Consider the following 12,761-nt stretch of genomic DNA (forward strand, 5'->3'; position numbering starts at 1 on the left):
CACTTGAACCCAGGAGGCAGAGGTTGCAGTGAGCTGAGATCATGCCACTGCACTGCAGCCTGGGTAACAAAGTGAGAATCCATCTCAAAAAAAAAAAAAATTAATAATTAGCTGCGTGTGGTGGTGTACACCTGTGGTCCCAGCTACTTGGGAGGCTGAGGTGGGAGGATCACTTGAGCCCTGGAGGTCAAGTCTGCAGTGAGCCATGATCACACCAGTGTATACCAGCCTGGGCCACAGAGCCAGACCTTGTCTCAAAAAGAAGAAAAGATCCTGTCTCAAAAAGAAGAAAAGACACTGTCTCAAAAAAAAAGAAACAAAAAAACAAAAAAAATCTTCTGCTTCTCAGCTTCCTTCTCTGTGAAGGGAATATTAATTGTCCTGACTTGTGGGATGCAGTAAGATGATACAAAGAGAATAAAACAAGACAACTTGTTAAATTTGGGAAGACAAAATGTATACATATAAAACTTCCATTTTTATATGTAATAGCTACAAATACGAAATCTAATGGAGGGATATGTGTGTGTACATGGGTAAACAGGTACACATGTTTTCTAGCTCTGTCAGCTGAGAGGGCCTGGAAGAAGTGACACCCAGTGGCAATGAATACATCTGGCACCTAGCTCTTGGTTTCTTTCCTTTTTATTAATAATTAATTAATTAATTAGGCCGGGCGCGGTGGCTCACGCCTGTAATCCCAGCACTTTGGGAGGCCGAGGCGGGCAGATCACTAGGTCAAGAGATCGAGACCATCCTGGCCAACATGGTGAAATCCCGTCTCTACTAAAAATACAAAAAATAGCCGGGCATGGTAGCATGTGCCTGTGGTCCCAGCTACTCGGGAGGCTGAGGCAGAAGAATCGCTTGAATCCAGGAGGCAGAGGTTGCAGTGAGCCGAGATTGTGCCATTGCACTCCAGCCTGGCAATAGAGCAAGACTCCGTCTCAAAAAAAAACCAAAAAAAGAAAAAGAAAAAAAATTAATTAATTAATTTTTTGAGACAGAGTCTCGCTCTGTCGCCCACGCTGGAGTGCAGTGGCACAATCTCGGCTCACCGCAACCTCCGCTTCCCAAGTTGAAGCGATTCTCCTGCCTCAGCCTCCCGAGAAGCTGGGACTACAGGCGCCTGCCACCAGGCCAGGCTAATTTTTTGTATTTTTAGTAGAGACAGGGTTTCACCATGTTGGCCAGGATGGTCTAGATCTCTTGACCTTGTGATCTGCCCGCCTTGGTCTCCCAAAGTGCTGGAATTACAGGCATGAGCCACTGAGCCAGGCCTAATTTATTTATTTATTTTTGAAACAGGGTCTCACTCTGTCATCCAGGCTGGAGTGCAGAGGCACAAACATGGCTCACTGCAGCCTCAACCTCCAGGGCTCAAGCAATCCTCCCATCTTAGCCTCCCTGAGTAGCTGGGACTACAGGCACACACCACCACACTCAGCTAAATTTTTGCATTTCTTTGTAGAAATAGGGTTTTGCCATGTTGCTCAGGCTGGTCTCAAGCAATCAGCTTGCCTGAGCCTCCCAAAGAGCCAGGATTATAGGTTTGAGTCACTGCATCCAGCCGCTCTTGATTTCTTTTTTCTTTTTTTTTTTTTTTGAGACGGAGTTTGGCTCTTGTTACCCAGGCTGGAGTGCAATGGTGCGATCTCGGCTCACCACAACCTCCGCCTCCTGGGTTCAGGCAATTCTCCTGCCTCAGCCTCCTGAGTAGCTGGAATTACAGGCATGCGCCACCATGCCCAGCTAATTTTTTGTATTTTTAGTAGAGATGGGGTTTCACCTTGTTGACCAGGATGGTCTCGATCTCTTGACTTCGTGATCCACCCGCCTCGGCCTCCCAAAGTGCTGGGATTACAGGCGTGAGCCACCGCGCCCGGCCCGCCGCTCTTGATTTCTAATACTGTTCTCCAGTGAAAGGAACCTGACCCCTTAGAGAGATGACTGCCTTTAGGGTTGGGGCAGGACCAGTATAAGATGATCCTGGAGCGTCTTATGGTGGCAGAAAGGAAGGAAGTGGTCAAAAACAAGGATGGTGGTATGTCACAGGGACACAGGAACCTTCTGGAAGGGGCTCCTGGTGGCCAAACCTGGAACAATTCAAGCAACAAAGTAAACAATGTTGTATGGGATTAAGCCCAGATTATAAAATAAACATCCATGAGTCTACACCGATATAAACGACTGCATAAATAAATGTGATCATTCAGCTTGCTTGCTCCCAGGAAAAAATGTCCATCTGAGAAGAAACAAGTCTTCCTTACAGAATTCCAAACATCCTCACGTAACTACTCCCCGAACCCCTTTCCAGAGTGTAGGCTGCATTAAGTGATTTGCTTCCAAAGAATACAGTACAGAAAGGGGGCTGGCTGGGTGCGGTGGCTCACGCCTGCAATCCCAACACTTTGGGAGGCCAAGGCTGGTGAATCACTTGAGTCCAGGAGTTCAATACCAGCCTGGGCAACATAGTGAGACCTCATCATTACTAAAAATAAAAATAATAATAATAAATAAAATTAGCCAGGTGTGGTGGTGCATCCCTGCAGTCCCAGCTACTTTGAGGCTGAGGTGGGAGGATCAATTGAGTGCGAGAGGTCAAGCCTGTAGTGAGCTGTGTTTGTGCCTCTGCACTGGAGGACAGAATGAGACCCTGTCTTAGGAAAAAAAAAAAAAAAAGGAGAAAATAACTTCACAGTAGAGAAACCTGCAAACATGCAAACATTACCTTGGCCAGGTGATCCAGGCAAATGTGATGGTTAGCATGTCACCCTGATATGCTGGAACAGGAAAGTCACCTGTGTGGTATTCTTCCTAAAAAAAAAACATAATCCCAGGCTGATCATGAGAAAAACACCCAACAAACCCAAACTGAGGGACTGTCTACAGAATATATTACCAAGCAGGACTCCTTGAAACAGTCAAGGTCATGAAACACCAACAATAGCTGAGAAACTCTCACATATATAAGGAAACATGAGCACCACGTGGAATGTGGGTTTCTGGAACAGAAGGACACCAGTGGAAAACTAGTGAAACCTGAATAAAAAATGAAGCAGACTGCCAGGCACAGTAGCTCACGACTATAATCCTAGCTAGCACTTTCGGAGGCTGAGGCAGGAGGATCACTTGAGGTCAGGAGTTTGAGACCAGCCTGGCCAACATTGTGAAACCCCACCTCACTAAAAATACAAAAATTAGCTGGGCATGGTGGCACATGCCTATAATTCCAGCTACTCAGGAGGCTGAGGCAGGAGAATCGCTTGAACCCAGCAGGCAGAGGTTACAGTGAGCTGAGATCATGCCACTGCACTCCAGCCTGGGCGACAGAGTGAGACTCTGTCTCAAAAAGAAAAATAACTAAATGGGTGCTTTTAAATTATATAAGATGTAATTTATGTTACTTTATATTACAAACATATATTACTTCTATATTCATATATATTTATAAATACATGCTTACATTCTAAATACATATGGGAAATAATGGAAGAGGGTCCATTTACAAAATAAGTCAACATAGAAAATACTCAGGACTACATGTAGAACAAATGTGTGTGCAAGAAAACTTAAAATATTATAGACAGAGAACCTGAATCAATGGGAAAGCATCTACTCCTGTTCTTTACATATAAAGATCCAATATTATTATTTTATTTATTTACTTTTTTGAGATGGAGTCTCACTCTGTCGCCCAGGCTGGAGTGCAGTGGCACAATCTCAGGATATTGCAACCTCTGCCTCCCAGGTTCAAGCTATTCTCCTGCCTTAGCCTCCTGAGTAGGTGGGATTACAGGTGCCTGCCACCAGGCCCGGCTAATTTTTTGTATTTTTAGTAGAGATGGGGTCTCACCATGTTGGCCAGCCTGGTCTTGAACTCCTGATCTCAGGTGATCCACCCGCCTCGGCCTAAGAAAGTGCTGTGATTATAGGCATGAGCGACCGTGCCTGGCCAGATCCAATATTATTACTGACATCATTACAAGAAGGTCAGTCTCCATAAATTAATGTAAACATTTGATGTGGGCCAAATAATATGATCAATTTTTTTTTTTTTGAGACGGAGTTTTTCTCTTGTTGCCCAGGCTGGAGTGCAATGGCATGATCTCAGCTCACCACAACCTATACCTCCCAGGTTCAAGCAATTCTCCTGCCTCAGCCTCTCGAGTAGCTGGGATTACAGGCATGTGCCACCACGCCTGGCTAATTTTGTATTTTTAGTAGAGATGGGGTTTCTCCATGTTGGTCAGGCTGGTCTTGAACTCCTGACCTCAGGTGATCCACCTACCTCGGCCTCCCAAAGTGCTGGGATTACAGGTGTGAGCCGCCGTACCAGGCCAATTTTTTTTTTTTTTTTTAAGGACAGACTAGTTCTAAAGTTTAAATAGAAACAAGTGGGAATAAGAGGGTATAAGAAGTTATCAAAATATGGCCGGGAGCTGTGGCTCACACCTGTAATCCCAATGACTTGAGAGGCTGAGGCAGGATGAGTGCTTGAGCCCAGGTGTTCAAGGCTGCAGTGAGCTATGATCGTGCCACTGCATTCCAGCCTGAGTGAGAGTGAGACCCTGACTCAAAAAATTTAAAACATGGTTGGGTGCAGTGACTCATGCCTATAATCCCAGAACTTTGGGAGGTCGAGGCAGGTGGATCACTTGAACTCAGGAGTTTGAGACCAGCCTGGGTAGCATGGGGAAACCCCATGCTTACAAAAAACACAAAAATTAGTCAGGCGTGATAGCTCTTACCTGTAATCCTAGCTACTTGGGAGGCTGAGACAGGAGGATCACTTGAGCCTGGGAGGTGGAGGTTTCAGTGAGCTGAGATTGCACCACTGCACAACGACCTGGGCGATAGGAGTTAGACCCTGTCTCAACAATAAATTATAAATGAATTAAAATAAAAATCGGCTGGGCACAGTGGCTCACGCCTGTAATTCCAGCACTTTGGGAGGCCAAGGCAGACAAGGTCAGGAGTTTGACCAGTCTGGCCAACATAGTGAAACCTCATCTCCACTAAAAATCCACACAATTAGCCGGGTATGGTCGTGTGTGCCCATAATCCTAGCTACTCGAGAGGCTGAGGCAAGAGAATCGTGTGAACCTGGAAAGTGGAGGTTGTAGTGAGCCGAGATTGCGCCATTGTACTCCAGCCCAAGCAACAGTGCAAGACTCTGTCTCAAAAAAAATTTAAAGGCCGGGCATGGTGGCTCACGCCTGTAATCCCAGCACTTTGGGAGGCCGAGGCAGGTGGATCACGAGGTCAAGAGATCGAAACCATCCTGGCCAACATGGTGAAACCCTGTCTCTACTAAAAATACAAAAAATTAGCTTGGCGTGGTGGCACATGCCTGTAATCCCAGCTACTTGGGAGGCTGAGACGGAAGAATTGCTTGAACCCGGGAGGCAGAGGTTGCAGTGAGCTGAGATCGTGCCATTGCACTCTAGCCTGGGCAACAAGAGCTAAACTCCATCTCAAAAAAATAAATAAAAATAGCCGGGCATGGTGGCTCACGCCTGTAATCCAAGCACTTTGGAGGCCAAGGTGGGCGGATCACCTGAGGTTGGGAGCTCAAGACCAGCCTGACCAACATGGTGAAACCCCGTCTTAAAAAATAAAAAAATAAATAAATAAAAATACAAGTTATCAAAGCATGAATAGACAAATTCTCTGATATAGAACAGAGTCCAGAAAAATACCCAAATATATGTGGAAATTTAGAATATGATAAAAATGGCATTTCAAATCTGTGGGGAAAAGATGAATTATTCAGTAAATGGTGTGGAGACAAGTGGGGAAGCATCTGGGGAAAGGGGAAGTTGGATCCCTACCTCATTCCTACAGAAAGCCCAGATGGGACAGGATTGAAATGCAAAAGCCAAGAGCAGACAAGTGCTAGAAAGAAAAAATTAAAAGAAAATTACACCTTAAAAAGCCCAATTTCAGCGTGGAAAGTAAAAAGCAATAACAAAATAGGGACAAATAACGTTAAATCAGTAAGAAAATGATCAATAATCAGATAGAAAAATGACAAAAAAAATGTGGACAACTCACAGGAAGGGACACACAAGTGGCTCAAAAACACATGCAAAGTGGCACATTGAAAACTTGGGAAGGGCCGGGCGCAGTGGCTCATGCCTGTAATCCCAGCATTTTGGGAAGCTGAGGCAGGCGGGTTGTTGAGCCCAAGAGTTTGAGAACAGCCTGGGCAACATGAAAAGACCCTGTCTCTACAAAAAAATAACAAGTTTTCTGGGTGTGGTGGTGTGCACTTGTAGTCCCAGCTACTCAGGAGGCTGAGGTGGGAGGATCACTTAAGCCTGGGAGGTTAAGACTGCAGTAGCCATCAATATACCACTGCACTCCAGCGTGGGTGACAGAGACTCTGTCTTAAAAAAAAAAAAAAAGGTTGGATGAGGTGGCTCACTCCTGTAATCCCAACAATTTGGGAGGCTGAGGTGGGCAGACCACCTGAGGTTGGGCGTTCGAGAGCAGCCTGGCCAACATGGTGAAATCCCATCTCTACTAAAAATAGAAAAATAATTAGCTGGGTGTGGTGGTGTGTTCCTGTAATCCCAGCTACTCAGGAGGCCGAGGCATGAGAATTGCTTGAGCCTGGGAGACAGAGGTTGCAGTGAGCTGAGATTACGCCATTGCACTCCAGCCTGGGCGACAGAGCAAGGCTGTCTCAAAAAAACAAAAACAAAAACGGAATACCATACAGCTGTTTAAAAAAATAAAAAGCAGGAGGACACTCTCTATAATGGGCGAATAATGGAAAAACCTCTGCGACATAAGCCCAGCATGTATTCTGTGCTACCATTTGTATATAAGAAGGGAAAAAATCCACATTAGGCACCGTTGAGTCTCTTTGGAAGTTACATTGGTTTCCTTTGGGGAGGAACATGAGGGAAAAGGGTGGATTTTTATATCTATCTTGTCTTTCACATTTCGACCCATCTGAATGTGTTACCTTTTCAAAACCAGAGCTAAAACAGAAAATGCATCTTGTGTATACCCTCCATTCAGCAGTTCCGGGCTGGATCCTACAGCTACATCCCTGCCTATGAGCAAGGGTGTATGTGGGAGGTATTTGAGGCAGCATTGCTTAGGCTGCAGAAACAGCCTGAATGCCCCACAGCGGGGACTGGCTATTCCTCACACAAGGAAGGCTGAGGGGGTCTGTCTGCTCGTACTGATAGGGAAACAGCTCCAGAAATGACTGTCAGGTCAGAGACGCCACAGGCTGGCAGTGTCTAGGTGTGCTATCATTTGTTTAGTAAATCTCTACATGGATTTGCTTATACACATGCGCAGAATATCCCTGGGTGAAAATCAAAATCTAGCGACAATGTCTGACTTTAGGAAGGAAACTAAGGACTGAGGACGGGGTGAGAGGGAGAACTTGAATCTCTGTCTGGGTGACCTCGCCATGGTCCTAATTACTTGCTCCATAAAAACAAACACAAACCACTAGCTGAAGATTAAACAGTGTGAAACCAGGTCCCGCAACAGCCTTAGCAGTGTCTGGCGCACAGGGGAACCCATCAGCTCTTGGGTATGTGTTGGACCCTCCAGAACTAACTGGTTGCTGTTGTTGGATTTCCTGATTGGCTGGGAAGGTTCAAGACACTGGGGAATCCTCCCAAGAAAAGCCAGGGAAGTTCCCCAAGTTGTGGATGCCAAGGCCTCCGAGAGACGAGGTAGGGAGGCCTGAGCGCGTCAGGACCAGGAAGGCCACGTGAGGAGGGAGGCCACCTGTGATGACCCTTGAAAGTCAGGGAGGGACAGGGAAGCTGAAGGGCACAGGCTGGCTATGTCCTAAAGCACTTTTCCTAAAGGCAAAGCCTCAAAGGAGCATCCTGTGTGCCTGCTCTCCTGATGCAGTGGTGCAGGGGACTGGGAGCATGAAGGCCCTCCCTGCCTCAGTTTCCCCATGTGTGGCTTAAGCCTCTACAGTATATGCTGGGCACTGTGGGGGTGAAAGAGGGCCCAATTGTGGTGAGGCACCACTCACAATCACCTGAGGCTTGAGCAGACTGATTAAAACCTGAGGTGTCCAGGGATGGATGGTCCACTTCTCTCACCGGCACTCTTCACCCAGGTGGCTTGTCCTGGGCCTCCGGTGGGGACACTGATCCCACAATTGCACTCTCCTGGCCTTGCAATGGAGGGGTGGGGAGGCGAAGTGCCAAGTCCCCCGAATGGCTGAGCTGGCAGGCCACAGGAGTGGTGGCAGCTGCTCCGCAGGCAGAGCACGCAGGTGTTGGGCTCAGGGGAGGCAAGTAACATGGCAGGGTGATGGTACCTGTCATCAAGGGTTCACCAACCTCTAATCCCATGGCAGGACAAGGACTCCAGCTACATTTGGGGACTCTCAGGCGAGGCAAGAACCAGGGTTGTGCAGTCAAGGGCCTTGGTTGGTTCTAGACTCTATGGAGGGGCCACCACAGGGGACACACCTTGAACCCTTGACCCTGGGGTCCCCAGCGCAACACAGTGGCACTTCAGAGGTCTGAGGTGGGGCAGTGGAGGGCCAGGGGTCCCTGTGATGCCTGGAAGAGGGCAGGCTGTCTTCACCCAGCTTCCGGCAGCCAGGAAGGCAGCGGTGTGTATGAGGTGGGCAGTGTGTGGGGGGCTAAGTGTACATAGAACATGAAGGAGCGGCTGGGGCTGAAACGGGCTGAGGGGCAGCTGGGCTGCTCTTCCTTCAGAAGCAGGCTGAGGCCCATCAGCCAATAGGCAGCTCGGCCGAAAAAGCCCCACCCAGGGTCTGGCCGCCTTTGCCTGGGAGCCAGGCCAGTGCCAGGTCTGGGGCCACACAAGGTGTCCTCGGTGGTGGCTGGCCTGGTCCATGTGCCCACCCCCTCTCCCACGGCTGCCCTGATCATGCCCCCTGGAGCCTCCCAGATGACAGGGAGCTGGAGAAAACCACAAGGGGAGCCAGCATCACAAGGCAAGACAGACTCAGCTCTGGGGAGGAGGGATCAATGGCAGGAGAGGTACCAGGGACAGCAGCAGACCGCAGCAGTCAGTTTGCCAAGGACAGGATGGAGGGAAGGCGCTGTCCTCAGAGTACCATGGGAGAGGCCACGGCTGCGCACACAACTGAAGCCCTTGACCCTGGGGTCCCTGCAGTCCAGCACTCCCGCCCAGAAGAGCCTCGGGCCTGACACACTGGCCGGGGACACACTTGATGTCATTCTTTTTATTCACTTTCTCTTTCTGAAAATAAAAGTAAACATACAATATATATTTTCTGATGATGTATATTAGATCTAGTTACTGTAGGGTCAGAAAACCATTCCCAACCACTTGGAGGCAGCTTTCAATCCTGATATTCAGTGGAGGGGAAAAAAGTGTCCATGATTGCCAAAAGCCAAATCTTTCTTTATTATTAAACAGCAGTAACAGGAAAACCTAATGCTCTTTCAGACACAACTGAAACCTGGGAGGCCAGGAGGAGGGCAGCAGACACTACAGAGAAACCCCGAAGAAACCCAAACGGAGGCGCACCCACTCGTCCAGCCCCATCCCTCAGCCCGGTCTCTGCTGCAGGAGTCGTGGGCTCAGAGGTGACACTGAGGAATGTATCGTAGGCAGTGACCATCCTTGGGGCAGAAGTGGGGAGTGGGGGATGGTGCAGCTGCCAGGGGTACAGGAGCCCAAAACGGGCTCTGGGAGCTTCTGCCTGGTCTTGACCATGCAGGTCAGCCTCGGGAGGCTGTGGCCCAACTGGCACAGCTGCAGGGCACCAGCCTGGTGGCTGTGGGTGGGTCGTGCAGGCCCTGGGCTCCTCCCAACCCAGCTCTGCCCCTCTGCCGGCACTTACAGCCCCTTGAGCCCCAGGCCCTAAGCAAGCAGCTCTCCTGGTACCAAGGGGACCCCTCCCTGCACACCTAAGCTAGGTTGGCAGGTCCATCCCATGAGAGGTGGCAGCGGGGGGCCCTTTAACACCAACCCAAGAGATCAAGGAGCTAGGGGCTGTGAGTTGGAGGGGCAAGCTCCAAGCTCACCCTTCAGACACAGCTTCTGCGGCCGCTCTGGCTGTTTCCTTTGGTCCCCTCCTCACCTGACCCCACATGTCACAGCCACAGGAGCAGGGGCATCCTGGAGCACACGAGTGCACTGCGCTCTCACCCCAGGAGGGGGTGGTGCCCCAACCCAGGGATCTGGTGGGTGCTGCCATCAGGATCAGAGAGGCCCCTCGGTGGCCAGGAGCCCCGCCTGGTCCCTCCTGTGAGGAGGAAGATGTGCTGCCAACCCCAGGGGGTCTTCAATGGGGTGGGCAGGAGGCTGCGGTGGGCACTGGCTGGGGCCTCAGTTCTTGAGGATGGTCTCATAGGCCTGGTACACATGCTGGGACACTTCTGGAGCTCGACACTTCAGGGACAGCTGTAGGGGAAAGAGGGGTCGGGGGAGAAAGCGCTCATCCCTGGGGCTCCTCTCAGAAAGGAAGGGGGTGGGGAGGAGAACGGGAACCAATGGGAGAGCATGGCGTGCACACAGCCTGGCAGCAGCTGCGCCTGGCACAGATGTGAGGGAAAGCAGAGGGGGCGGCTGTCGCAGCCAGCCGGGTGTGGACCAAATATACTTGCAGCCCACACACCTGCTGTCAGCCCAGTCACCAGAGCCCTGCTGGCGAGCAGTGTGAGTCACGAGCCGGAAGCTGCCAGGGAGTGCCCGGCCCCCACCCTGAGGGCTGCCTGACCCCCCGGAGTCCCTGGAGGTCTGGGGTCCTCAGGACTGAAGCCTGACAGAAAATCCTGAGGGGTGCAGAGTGCTGCGGGGGAGCCTGGAGGGGTGCTGGGCTCATTCCTGGTTTCCTGCGTAGGAAGCAGGCATGGTAGAGACTTTGCCTCCACTCTGTGGACTGAGCGTGAGATCACAGGCAGAGGAGAGAGAAGCCCCCACCCATCCACTCTAAAGCACTGATTCTGCAGGGTGCAGTCGGGAAGTGGGAACAGTGGAGTTCCGCAGGTCAGCAGCAGCCCACGGGGCTCCTCCTGGCCTCCTAGGAAGGGCTCTGTGCACACTGTGAATGTGTGGAAGTGGGGTATCAGCACCTCAATTGGGGCCACCTGGCTGGAGCCTGCCAGGTGAGGTGAGGCCAAGAGACGAGGAGGAGACATGGGGTGCATGGGGGCCAGGACAGGAGCCAAGGCTGGGGAGGGCAGATGAGGAAAGAGAAAGTGATCTGCTAACCTCTAAGTCCTGCACCACGGGCACCAGCAGGGAAGGTGACATGCAGCAACCAAACATGGAGACGGAAGTTATCACCACCGAAGCCACGCTGCAGCCCCCCACCAACCAGCGCTGCCAGCAGGGCCCAGGAGGGGCAGTGTCTGGAGGACCATGCCTGCCAGAGACTCAGGGGTGCAGGGAGAAGCAGAGCATGGGGCTGTCTAGGGCCCTGGAAAGGCAGCGCAGGCCTCCAGGATAACTGCATGCCCCAGGGAAGCCATTCCCTGACAGGTCTGCCTCAAGGCCTGGGAAGCTCCGGCTCCTGGGAACCAATGTCCTCCCAGCCGGACATGCAGGCACTCACAGGGCAGGGCCCGGGCCTGTGCCCAGCAATGCTACTTCCCAGTCAGGGGGTGCCCAGCCAACTGCACCACCTCCCAGGGCCCAATTTTACACAATCTTCTAGTCCAACTCACTGTTTCTGATACCCAACTGGTGTCTTATCTGGGTAACTTAACAGTGTTGAGTTGGAAGCTTTCTAGAAAGGTCCTTCCCAGGGACAGAACTGATTCTGGTTCAAGCCAGGCTTGAAGGGACGCTTGGACCACGTCCTCCACCAGAGCCAGCCCCTGGCCTGGGAGGAAGAGGAGGCTCCAAGGCTGCAGGGTGGCGGGTGCTGGGGCTCTCACCATACAGTTGGGGTTGCCCGGCTGGATCCGCAGCTCCGCCAGCACCCAGATGCCGTTGGTCAGCTTCAGGGACTGGTAAAGCATGTCCTGGCCCTCCACGTTCCTCTTGGCGACAGTGAAGATGTTGCTGCTCTGCAGCTTGCTGCTCGCAGCCTCTGTGGGGTCACATGGCCATGGGAGGCCCCACAGTCAGTGTGGGGGGCCTGGGTACAGGCGAGGGGCTGGGGCTGGGGGCTCGGAGTCCTCACCTGCATTGAGAGGACAGTCTCTGATTTGGAACTGGGCCTCATTCTCATTGGGAATATCCTTCCATGTGGCCAGGAACATCTGCCGGTCTGTGGGGTGAGCAGTGTGGGGGTGAGAAGTGGGCCCATCATAAACCTGTGGGCCCTCTGCAGCTCAACAGGAAATGGTCTGGCCTTTATGATGCCACCTGAAAGCCAACGACAGGCACTAGCTGCTAACCTCTAAGTCCTGCAGCACGAGCACCAGCAGGGAAGGTGACATGCAGCAACCAAACATGGAGACGGAAGTTACCACCACTGAAGTCACGCTGCAGACCCCCCACCAACCAGCACTGCCAGCAGGGCCCAGGAGGGGCAGTGTCTGGAGGGCCATGCCTGCCAGAGACTCAGGGGTGCGGGGAAGCAAAGCATGGGACTGTCCAGGGCCCTGGAAAGGCAGCGCAGGCCTCCAGGGTAACTGCATGCCCTCCTGCTTCCCTGAGCACACCCTCCACTCTATGAAGGAGGCCTCGGTGCTGCTTCCAAATGACCCTGGCTTCCTGCGCCTGGGCCTCAGTTCTCCCCTCCCCACCCCCACACGCCTTCCTCCTCGGCGAGCTGCCTGCTGGGTAGTCACAGCCTCCGTTCAGGGCTTCTGTGG

At 51.6% G+C, this 12,761-nt stretch overlaps 1 protein-coding gene and 1 long non-coding RNA gene across 2 annotated transcripts in view; both read right to left on the bottom strand.

Moving 5' to 3' along the window:
• Nucleotides 1-1,894: 1,894 nt before the first annotated feature.
• On the bottom strand, nt 1,895-8,000 carry LOC135271231 (uncharacterized). The gene is made up of 3 exons (XR_010339346.1): nt 5,835-8,000; nt 2,732-2,817; nt 1,895-2,096 (listed from the first exon to the last, which is right to left on the bottom strand). It is a non-coding gene; the product is annotated as an uncharacterized LOC135271231 (long non-coding RNA).
• Nucleotides 8,001-9,372: 1,372 nt separating this feature from the next.
• Nucleotides 9,373-12,761, bottom strand: part of AP1B1 (adaptor related protein complex 1 subunit beta 1) — a 59,172-nt gene continuing 55,783 nt past the window's right edge. The window contains exons 22-24 of the mRNA XM_064367882.1: nt 12,125-12,211; nt 11,877-12,031; nt 9,373-10,398 (exon numbers count right to left, since the gene is read on the bottom strand). Of these exons, the coding sequence (XP_064223952.1) occupies nt 10,324-10,398; nt 11,877-12,031; nt 12,125-12,211 (317 nt within the window). The 3' untranslated portion in view covers nt 9,373-10,323. The remainder of the gene's footprint in view (nt 10,399-11,876; nt 12,032-12,124; nt 12,212-12,761) is intronic.

Source organism: Aotus nancymaae, unplaced genomic scaffold, assembly GCF_030222135.1.
Source record: "Aotus nancymaae isolate 86718 unplaced genomic scaffold, 86718_ANA_hifiasm-v0.15.2.pri h1tg000076l, whole genome shotgun sequence".
NCBI lineage: Eukaryota > Metazoa > Chordata > Mammalia > Primates > Aotidae > Aotus > Aotus nancymaae.